The 12,213-nt window shown below is 33.8% G+C and overlaps 2 protein-coding genes across 2 annotated transcripts; both read left to right on the plus strand.

Annotated features, from left to right (window-relative positions):
• Nucleotides 1-3,645: 3,645 nt before the first annotated feature.
• LOC113431162 (olfactory receptor 10C1-like) lies at nucleotides 3,646-4,621 on the plus strand. Its single transcript, XM_026693514.2, is given in 2 exon segments — nucleotides 3,646-4,590; nucleotides 4,592-4,621. Coding segments are annotated over 2 exon segments (975 nt in total).
• Nucleotides 4,622-10,998: 6,377 nt separating this feature from the next.
• LOC113424406 (olfactory receptor 5G3-like) lies at nucleotides 10,999-11,970 on the plus strand. The gene has a single exon (XM_026686079.1). The coding sequence runs from the start codon at nucleotides 10,999-11,001 to the stop codon at nucleotides 11,968-11,970; it is 972 nt and encodes a 323-aa protein (XP_026541864.1).
• The last annotated feature ends 243 nt before the right edge of the window (nucleotides 11,971-12,213 follow it).

Consider the following 12,213-nt stretch of genomic DNA (forward strand, 5'->3'; position numbering starts at 1 on the left):
CCAATTTATGTCCTTGAAGAAACTTCTAAGAAATTTATCCTGGCAAAAAACTTCTCATGATTTAATGAAAAAGCTATCCGAGACGCATTATGCAGATACTATAATATCTTACATATAAAAGTGCTTCTGGAAGATGTTCCACCTCATTATTTTCTGCCGCTCATGTAACTCTTGCTGAATGGATCAAATGCTATCATATATATGATATAAATTCTTAAAATGGCTACGGGTCCTCTTATTATTTTACTAGTTACAATTGAAGAAACTTCATATCCTATTTATATGTTACTCTTAGCATTCTTTGGGCATTTTATCTTGCCTAGAAATTTTATAGAGTTCTATTGTTTGTAAAACTAAAATAAATAATAAAATAAAATAAAAATAAAATAAAAATGTCTCTCACATTCTCTGGTCATTATGTATTTATTTTATGCATGTACAGATGATGGTAGTGATAGCCATTTCTGCTCATGTCTCTCTTGTAACCTACATATCCATATTTGCCACTATATTGAAATTATTTCCACTGCCTAAAAGGAAAAAGTCGGCCACTGCATGAAAATAAATTGGAATAAATAAATTAGAAATTGTGCATTACAGGCCAAAACTTTTTAAACCAAGGCTTTAAACTTTTTAAATCAAATGAGCTAACACAGAGAATGTGCCCCAAATCCAGAAATCCTTATACCCACGTTACTGAAATTTGGCAAATTTTATACATCATTTTATGAATAAAATATAATAAAGCATTTTATAATACAATACATAATTGTTATAAAACATTTTCTGTTATCAGCTCCTGATGTTTGCTTTATATGGTTTAGTAAGACAAACAAACAAACAAATAAATAAATGATATTTTCAAGCTGACACATCTCTGAATATCCTCTTTTATGTTTACATTTTTCTCCAGTGAAGGAAATACATTAGAATATCTACTCTTTGTTTCCTATGTATGATGCATTATTAAATTACAATATTAAAATTGTAATAATAAAATATTAAAAAGGAATATTAAAAAGGAACAACAAAATAACTTTCCTGGCTCTATTCGATCATGTGAGAAGCTGGCAGGAATTATGTGAGATTTGGAAGAATCTAGTAATTAAATATTTCTGAAGCCATTACCCAACCAGTGAGATGCTGCTAGAAAATTCTACACTAAATTTTAAATTGGAGATAATTTTGAAGCCACATTTCTCATTTTTCTCAGATATACTATGTACTTTATTAGTTCTGAAGATCTCTTCAGAAAACCCGTAACAAAGTACCTATTCATTTCCCTCTCTCCCCACCCCTTCCAAGGGAAAGATTTAATGCTTTTTAGAAGCAGTGTCTATGTAATGGAGCTTACTGCTTTCAGATTTATGACTTGCTGTATAAAATGTGAAAAGAAATCTGGACATCTACATATAGTTTTGCTCCATTGAATAACTACTGATTATTGTATATTTCCAGAAGAAAGCCTAGATGTTTTCTTTGGTAGATTTTCTTCAGACAGGGAGAGAAAAAGAAAACCACAAGGCCTACATAATATATATGAGACACAATTCAATTCTTAACATTTAAATCAGTTAATTTAACAAAAATAAAGGAAGTTAGATAATAGAAATGATATACATTCCATATTCTAACTAAGCAGAAAAAAATGAAGGTTCATGCTTTGATTACATTCCTATATGAATAAGGAAAAAGTGAAAAGATAAATAGAATAGTTATTATGTGAGATAATCTGTCATTGGATTTTATTTGGCAGGTTGTGATTAGAATAAGTGAGCATGGAACACACATGGAAATTGAGCATAACTAGAGAGAAGCAGAGTGCAAATGCACATTTTCCTGTGCTCATATATTCAGCAAAGTGACCAGTAATTTCAGCAAAGGACTAGGGGAGCAACATGATAGAATCTTAGGAAAATAAGCAGAACTGGAAATTGATTCTTCTGAATCTAATTTCATAATATTAGTTAATTCAGAAGAAATGAAAGGATTCTCAAAGATATTTGTTTATCTTCAGATGGTGACAATGGCTTTTATTAAGTTGGTGTAATACACTCAATAAAACATGATTTTCTGGGGATTCTACAATTCTCCTGGGTTCTGGCATTTAGAGAGGTATTATTTTCCCTCAGGAAAATGTGCTACGTACACTAGAGATTATATGCTGCTTTATAAATAAATACCAAATAAGGATGATGCATTGATGCAGTTTGGCACAAACAATGGGCAGCCAGGATTTAGATTAATTACTCAGCCAGATTTAGTGATGTTGATTACTGGTGTTGAAAATACTTTTTGATACTATTTTTACTTTGGCACTGATAGTGATAGAAGCCACAAATCTGCTCACTACAAGAAAAGCTGCCTTCAAAGGTAAGTTATCCTACCCACCTATTTAGAATAGGAAGTAAAACTGTGATAAACTTTCACAGAATAAACTTTCACAGTACTCTCTTTCCCCATTTCAATCGAACTAGCATGACACAAACAAAATGTGGCAGAAGTTGGTGTTTTGAACTATGCCTTATCTTGGAATGCTAAAAGCCATTTTGGCCTGGCACAATACAGAAACACAATTAAATGCCAATTTCTTGGATTTTAAGAAGTCTTTCAATGGTTCATTTTTGAGGCAAAAGGAGCAAAAGAGAGGAACCCCAGATGAAGAAACTGTTTAGTTTATATGCAATTGGCTTTTGGAAGGTTGATATAAGCAATGAAGAAAACATTCAGGAATTAACTTATCACTTCACAATACATGAATTGAAATAGTTAATTCTATATTCTATCATAGCTGTAGTTAATGCAGAAGAAAAGATCTTAGTCCACACTCAGAATGAAGTGTGAAGAATGAAGGTTAATTAATATTTCATAATTTCTTTATATTTTATATAAATCATCCTTCAGAATGAAGGTTAATTAATACTTTATAATTAAATTGCACTAAATTCAGACAGACTTCTCCCATATAAACATATTGGGTGCTTGATGTTCCATCTTTGATTATGCCCTGTCATGGCAGTAGATCTGTGCATCCATCATCTCTCTCTGTCTCTGTCTCTGTTTCTGTCTGTCTGTCCCTCTCCCCCTCTCCTTCTCCCTCCTTCCCTCTCTCTCTGTCACACATCTATCAATCTTCACATACATACATGCATACTTCTTAAATCTATGTAAAAATAGGAATAAAATGAAGAGATCTAATTAGTGACTTCTTATTCTAGCTGAAATTTCAAGCATCTGCAAAGGAGAGTAACTGTGAAATACTCTATGTCCATGGTTATTATTTTAGATACCATCACCTATTATGTAGGCTTGCATCTAGGAACTTCCACAAAGAACTATTTAGAAATGCCTAAAAACAATAGAGGATCTTTTCCTTACTTATTTACAATGTCATCTGGTCTTCAAGTAATTACTTCTCAAGCCTTCAAAAATAGGACAGTAGTTGTGGTTTATAGCTATGGAGTTTATAGCTATGGAATTGTTCATGGAAAAATTACTTACAATCATCTCAATCATGAATCTATTGTTTGGCATCTGCTTTACAAATGTGTCCTTTGTTTATAAGATCAAATGGTAGGAAATGGGTAACACTTTGAAAATGTAAAATGAATGTTGTGTGCTCTTTACAGGTATGAGCTAGTAAATATGGAGAAAAGAGAACAAAAAAACTTAACAGATATCATGGAATTCCATTTGGTAGGATTTGTAGGACTTGGCGATCTGCAGGTTCCACTTTTCTGCCTTTTCTTAGTTATCTACATTGCTACCATGGCTGGGAATATCCTCATCATTTTGCTGGTTGTTACTGATCCTCATCTTCAAACACCCATGTATTTCTTCCTGAGTAATCTTTCTTGCCTGGAGGCCTGCTACAGTTCTAATATCCTTCCAATGATGCTGACTAATGTCTTGTATGGTGGGCGGAGAACAATTTCTGTCACTGGCTGCATAATGCAACATTATCTTTTTGGTCTTTTTGGATCTTCAGAATGTTGTCTCCTAGCAGCAATGTCCTATGATAGGTATGTAGCAATCTGTAAACCACTGCATTACACAATATTCATGAACAATCGAGTTTGCCTACAGCTTATAGCTGGATCGTGGATAAATGGTTTACTTGTTATGGGCATAGTTTTATATTTTATGTGTCAGTTAAAATTCTGTGGCCCCAGTGAAATCAATCATTTCTTTTGTGAATTGAATCCAATAATAAAGCTAGCATGTAGTGATACCCGCTTGATTGAACTTGTCACAATTTTGATATCTGTTGTATGCATCTTGCCTCCTTTTTTCTTAACCTTGTTGTCATATAGTTACATTATTTTTAATATAATGAGAATGTCATCTGTCAGTGGCAGGAAAAAGAGTTTCTCAACCTGCTCCTCGCATCTCATGGTGGTGTCCATTTTCTATAGCACCTTAATGATTGTCTACATTTTGCCTAAATCAGATGGCCTGCAAAGCATTAACAAAGTGTTGTCCCTGTTTTATACAATCCTGACCCCTTTGTTTAATCCCCTGATATATAGCCTGCGGAACAGGGAAGTGAAAGAGGCCCACAGAAGAGCAATTGCTAAATGGTATAAAATAAAATAAAATGCACTAGTGTAATTTATTATGATTTTTTTTAAAAAAAAAACTGGTTTGATCTCCAATAAATGAAAATTTTGGTTATTTTAGGATAACATTATGTTACGATTTAATAATGATAGATTTTTACCCATATTAATATTTCTGCAAAGAACAATTCAGGGTATAAAGTGGTATTTTGTGTTGCTGGAAGTCCCCATTTGCCTGGAGTCCAGTTTGTGCAGTTGTGGTTTCATTTCTGGAAGGCTTTCCTCCCAGCCAATTTATGTCCTTGAAGAAACTTCTAAGAAATTTACCCTGGGAAAAAACTTCTCATGATTTAATGAAAAAGCTAACCGAGACGCATTATGCAGATACTATAATATCTTACATATAAAAGTGCTTCTGGAAGATGTTCCACCTCTTTATTTTCTGCCACTCATGTAACTCTTGCTGAATGGATCAAATGCTATCAGCAGAGATATATATGATATAAATTCTTAAAATGGCTACGGGTCCTCTTATTATTTTACTAGTTACAATTGAAGAAACTTCATATCCCATTTATATGTTACTCTTAGCATTCTTTGGGCATTTTATCTTGCCTAGAAATTTTCTAGAGTTCTATTGTTTGCAAAAGTAAAATAAATAAGAAAATAAAATAAAAATAAAATAAAAATGTCTCTCACATTCTCTGGTCATTATGTATTTATTTTATGCATGTAGAGATGATGGTAGTGATAACCATTTCTGCTCATCTCTCTCTCATAACCTACATATTCATATTTGCCACTATATTGAAATTATTTCCACTGCCTAAAAGGAAAAAGTCGGCCACTGCATGAAAATAAATTGGCTTCTCAAATCCAATGAATGGATTTGAATCTTTGTCTCATCTAACTTTGTCTCAACCTGGAGCACCAGGGAACTACAGAGGACTGGAAAAGAGCTGATGTGGTTCCCATCTTCAAAAAAGGAAGAAAAAAACAGACCCAGGAAACTATAGACCAATCAGCCTAACATCAATACCTAGGAAGATACTGGACAAGATAATAAAAAAACAGACCTGCCAACATCTAGAAATGTAAAGTATTAACTAGCAGTCAGCACAAGTTTGTTAAGAACACATCATACCAAATCAATCTTATTTCATTCTTCAACATAGTAACTAAATTAGTAGACCAGCAAAATACTGTGGACATAATATATTTAGATTTCAGCAAGGCATTCAACAAAGTAGACCACAATCTACTTCTTAGTAAGCTAGAAAAAAAGAGGAATAGATAGCACCATCACTAGTTAGACTTGCAACTGCATAAGCGCACAATCATGCCTACCGTCCATGTCTATTGTCCCCAATTATTAGTTCCTATTTCTTATATTTAAACTTATGTTTATTCTTGTTTCTGTTATACTCTTCAATATCTTCATTTACGACTTAGATGAGGGAATAGAAGGGGAACTTACCAAATTTGCAGGTGATACTAAGTTGGCAGGAATAGCTAACACCCAAGAAGATAGGCTCAAGATCCAGATGGATCTTGCAGACTAGAACACTGGGCCGTATCTAACAAAATGAAATTCAATGTAGAGAAAAGTAAAGTCCTACACTTAGGCAAGAAAAAAACAAGGTACACATATAGATTGGGTGAAACCAGGCTCAATAGTAGTAACTGTGAGAGGGATCTTGAAGTCTTAGTGGACAACCAGCTAAATATGAGCCAGCAGTGTGCAGCAGCAGTCAAAAAAGCTAATGCAATCCTAAATTGTATTAACAGAGGGATACAATCAAGATCAAGGGAAGTACTAATACCACTCTATAAAGCCTTAGTAAGACCACACCTAGAGTACTGCATCCAGTTTTATTCACCACATTATAAAAAAGATGTTGAGACTCTAGAAAAAGTACAGAGAAGAGCAACCAGGATGATTAGGGGACTGGAGGCTAAAACATACAACGAACGGTTGCAGGAACTGGGCTTGGCTAGTCTAGTAAAGAGAAGGACCAGGGGAGACATGATAGCAGTCTTCCAATATTTGAGGGGCTGCCACAGAGAGGAAGGGGTCAAGCTATTTTCTAAAGTGCCTGTAGGCCAGACAAGGAATAATGGATGGAAACTGAACAAGGAGAGATTTAACCTGGAAATAAGGAGAAACTTTCTGACAGTGAGAACAATCAACCAATGGAACAGCTTGCCCTCAGAAGTTGTGGGAGTGCCATCACTTGAGACCTTCCAGAAGAGATTGGACTGCCATTTGTCAGAAATGGTGTAGGGTCTCCCACTTGGGTGGGGGGTTGAACTATATGACCTGTAAGGTCCCTTCCAATTATCTGTTATCTATTATAACTTATCTATTAAACTTATCAAAAGTCACTACTTTACTAATAAATTCCAAATGCACATTTCTGGCGAACCCATTGTAAATTGCAGGCACATGACCATCAGGTGCTGCAAAAGGCTTCACATGTGAGTTGGTTGCCAAGTGCCCAAAATGTGATCACATGATCATGAGGAGAACCTGACATTAGAACTGTGGAACTGGGTCTTAAGTAGCTTTTGGGTAGTCCATCACAAGTCGAGGACTACCTATATAGTACAATTAATTATAAAATATTACTGTGAAATATAAAATTTCTGCCATTGTAACACATACTGCTTTATAGTTTGGTTAGTAGAAAAGATTGCTTTTCCCAGGAAGTTATACATTTGCACACATATGCACACCAGAACAACTAGACACAAGAACAGTTTTTTCCCGAAAGCCATCACTCCGCTAAACAAATAATTCCCTCAACACTGTTCAACTATTACAAAGTCTGCACTACTATTACTGTTAATCTTCTCATCACTCCTTATTGCCCATCCCCTCCCACTTGTGACTGTATGACTGTGATTTTGTGGCTTGCATCCTTATGATTTATATTGACTGTTTCCTGATATGATTTGATTGCTTATTGTACCATATGACTATTATTAAGTGTTGTACCTTATGATTTTGACAAATGTATCTTTTCTTTGATGTATACTGAGAGTATTTACACCAGTATTCTATTTCTATTTCTACATTTCCAGAGCTGTTTTTTAAGATATGGAATGCAACACATTCAAAATACAATTTATGGATGTTACAATTTATTGTAAGCTGCCCAGAATCACTCTGGAGAGTGACATGGGCAGCATATAAATGTAATAAACAAACAAACAAATGAATGAATAAACAAACAAACAAACAAATTTTAAACTCAAATCCACTGATACCAAAATGACATGAAGGTAACGATCAGAGATTCCAATTCTTTAGAGGATGTCAGAAATATTTACTTTTAAATCATTCTTGAGCTTTCAATGGAGATAGGTAATAGGTTTGCCTTCTGTTATGGATAATTCATAATCCATCAAATAAGAGAACATCTCAGATGTCTTTAGAGTGGGCAAAGCATCAGAATAAGCCATCAAAACCAGCTTAAGTAAAAAATATTGACTAGAATCAGAAAAACTCATTGCATAATAACTGGATTAAAAACATAATACCTATCTTAAAACATGGATCTAAAATCTTCTAGTAGTCTCTTAGATTCACAAAGGATTTATTTCCATCTCCCACTCTCAAATGTACTATTCTGTACCGGACAGAGATGAGCTTGTATATATACAACCTTCCATTGGAAAAAAATATCAAGGTAAGGCCTACTCCCTTAGCCTGATTAGAAAGGAAGTGTGTGTGTGAAAGTCCATATTTCTGTTCTTACTTACTTCAGTGATAATTAAGTACAGTCCAAAGTTGATGTTTCTCATCTGAAGAGGAGAGTCTGACCCCCTTTTCCTGATGGTGCCTGTCAGAAAAAAAGATATGATTGCCATTGTGATGTTATCATGAGGTTACTACTGTATCTGAATAAAGGAAACTGACCCTTGTGACTTCATGTCACCTGCGGGTAATTCTCAGTTTCCAACTCATCTTTCTTGCCTTTGGTGAAACTTGTACAGTATGAATGATAGTGTCTATCTAATTTTTTTTTAAATGTTCATAATTAAGATTTCAGAATGGAATAAAGGACTGCTTTCCAAGTAAGTTAAACTAAGTTTATTTAATCTTCTTGATTAAGATTTCAGAACGGAATAGAAAACTCCAAGTTAAACTAAGTTTATTTAAAATTTATCCTTATAGAATAGTGGAATTGGTGCATAACCATCCATAAATTAATGTTTTCTTATATTTAGGGCCAGTAACATATTACAGCCCAAGATATTCCTTTCCACAAAGATCAAAATAAATGACCAATAGAATAACATAGTGATTTTTACAATTGTCTGAGATTCCAAGATGTGTGGATGGTAAATATATGGATATGTTCTATAAGCAAACACTTTGTGCAGTTATGTTTTTATTCTTCATCCTTTTAATGTCTTTGTAGAAATAATTTTGTGTAGACTTTATTATTTCAGCTATTTCAACATTTTTCTCATTGGAAGTAGAGATTTATTTTTTTCTATTTGTGGTCATCATGTCTTACTGCTACAGCTTGATGATATCAACCTTCAGTGAAGATTGCAAGAGAAAATAAGTTTCTGATTTACAGAAAATTCCAAATGTGACATAAAGAACATTTCAAGAGAATAATAAAGAGATCATCATATAAAGTATGCTACTGACTAATCATAGCTTGGTAGCATGAATTATTTTTGTCTAATAGGTAGGGCTACTCATTTAGATAAATATAAGGTCTATAGTTCTATTCCACAACCAGTGGGGTCTGCAAAAGAACTTGCTGGATACTGCTGGAACTAGACAATTGTCATGACAATAATAATAATAATAAAAAAGAGTCAGAGTGCTCATCTTGATGGTTTTAATCCCCTCCTGGATGCTCTGGAACAAGCAGCCCATATCCAGTCTCCAATTAACAAATAACATATATGACTTTTTTTTAAAAAAAATCTGTGTATGAATGGGGTCAGATGAACACTTCGGATGACTTCGTTGAGAAATATTCAAATGGATCAACAAGTTATAAATCTCTAAACAACACAAAAATCTAAAGGGAAAGATTTTAATGTTAGATATCCTTTGGGATTCAGTATTAATTTGTATTTAAAAAATGATCAAATTAGCAGCAAATCTCCCAGGATTAATTATTTTAAATGTTTATGGAAATCATTTAAGAAACATTTCTGTCTCACAGAAGGAGGCATGGATTTTTCCAGCATGGAAGTTTACCGATAATTTGAAGAAATAGTAGCACTAAGTTCTGGAACATCTCTTAACTATGTCAGTTACTTGTTACAGGTACGTTTCAATCCAACTTCAGTATTATTGTATACTTTGGGAGGAGAATGTCCAATTTCATGATATTTTGCATAAAGACATTGGAAGGCTTCCCAAATTGTGCCAAACTATAATATGGGCTTATTATGGTTCATCATGTTTGAGAAGATGATTATAGCTGGAAATCATGATTTTAGTGTGGGTCCAGACACTGTGATTTATTCAACAATACATTTTTAAAAAATTGTATATTTTGGTAGTGTGTTACTCCAGCCCTAGCATCATCCCTCCAAAGAATTTTAGATACAGAATAAGGATTTTCTCTTTTGCTCATTCCTGGCAACTAAAGGACAAGTTTTGTCTTTTAGGAAAGATAACCTTTTAGGTATCTGTATTTCTCTGAATCACAGTTAACCCTGGAATATTATATAACTGGTTAAAGAAAAAACATTTGCAGAACAAGGTTACTGAAGGGAAACTATTTTCCTTTATGCAGGAACAGAGTCAGCAAAGAGCTCATGTTTCCAAAGTTGGAATGTTCCATGCAATATTGAAAACTATTGGCTTTCACATTCTCTTATTGTAGAGGAAACAAAGAGTAGATAGAAAGGGAATATTTACATAGGCCAATTACAATTTTTACTATAATTCTTGATGTAAAGTGATCAAGAAGTAGTATTGGAGACAGAAAATAAAGATCCTTTGGCTGTCCAACCAATCAGCTTGCTCATGCATCAGCATGAGCCACCGATCAGCTTTTGAGGATAGAAGTACATGACATATATTTTTTATGAATGTTTTAACAGGGTTGTGCTTCAGTTTCATTCCCTCAAAAAATTGGATTTTGCTTATCATAACCATCATGGTTTCAAAAATAGAAAAGAGAAATGGAGAAAGAAAAATTGTGTGAAAAACTGATTTAATAATACTTTTCTTTTAGTCATATATTCTTCCCAACTAATTTTTTTCCTCTAGATACAGTATATGAGTGGAATACTTGTGAACATTAGTTATCTACAATTCCTAAAATAAGTATTCATTACACAGATACCTACACATACAGAGACAAGGAAAGAAGAGAATTTTCAATATTTTGGATTTAAACAAGTCTTTTTAAAAAGTATATTCGAGATTTGATGAGACATTTCATGAATTAAGGAAATGCCAGATACAGAAAAGGAAAACCAGACAGCCATTCAAGAATTCATCCTTCTGGGTTTGGAAACTTTTCTGGAGCTGCAGATTCTTCTTTTTGGATTCTTTTTGGTGATTTATTTGATGACAATTACTGGAAACCTTCTCATCTTTCTGCTAGTTGTGACAAATCAGCATCTTCATACCCCAATGTACTTTTTCTTGGCAAATTTATCTTGGCTGGATGCTTGTTATAGTTCTACCATCTTGCCCAAATTGTTGGCCAATTTGTTGACTGGTGATGGAACTATAACTTTACGTGGATGCCTAGCCCAATGTCATTTATTTGGGATTTGTGCAGCCATAGAAACTTATCTTTTATCTGCAATGTCTTATGATCGCTTTGTGGCAATTTGTAGACCTTTGCTCTACAATTCTATCATGAATACAAAATTTTCTCTCCAGCTTATAGCTGGAACATGGATAAATAGTTTGATATTCAATGGCATTCTGGTGGGTCTCATGGATCCATTTCCCTTTTGTGGTTCCAATATCATAGACCATTACTTTTGTGATTTTCTCCCACTGGAGAAATTGTCCTGCAGTAATAGAAATTTTCTTGAGCCCATTGCCTTTTTCATGACTGTAATTTTTACAATTGCCCCCTTTTTATTGACTCTCATCTCTTACATCTGCATTATTGGTACTATCATAAAAATAAAATCCAACACCGGAAGGCAAAAAGCCTTTTCAACTTGCTCATCTCATCTCATGGTAGTTTGCCTCTATTATGGCACATTAATCATTGTCTATGTGTTGCCAGACTCCCCTACTTTGAGACCTCTCAATAAAATAATCTCAATTTTTTATACAGTGATGACACCTTTGGTGAATCCCCTAATTTACTCTTTAAGAAACAAAGAAGTTCATAAAGCCCTAAGACGACTTTACAGCAAACTGGTCATTTTGGGCTCTCCCAAACTACCAGTTCGTGCTTAATTCATTAGCTTGTGTTAATGTTGTATCTCAATACAAATATTAAATAAAAGATATTTAAATATTTAGTTATTTAAAGGGATGGATTCTGAATAAAACCATGGTGGGAATACCTATAATATCAGGATTGAAATACACTGCTTTCCATCTCTTTCTTACAATTGTTTCTTTCTACTGTATGATTCCTTTTAGCATATTTTATTGTGGATACTAGGAAATATAAAGTTATATACAAACTTATATTTC

The sequence above is a fragment of the Notechis scutatus genome, chromosome Z (assembly GCF_049901735.1).
Source record: "Notechis scutatus isolate UNSWTSFEM ecotype Mainland chromosome Z, rNotScu1.2, whole genome shotgun sequence".
Classification (NCBI taxonomy): domain Eukaryota; kingdom Metazoa; phylum Chordata; class Lepidosauria; order Squamata; family Elapidae; genus Notechis; species Notechis scutatus.

Bases quoted from the DNA above. Each gene is read 5' to 3' on its own strand.
- LOC113424406 (XM_026686079.1), top strand. From the start codon at position 10,999: ATGCCAGATACAGAAAAGGAAAACCAGACAGCCATTCAAGAATTCATC.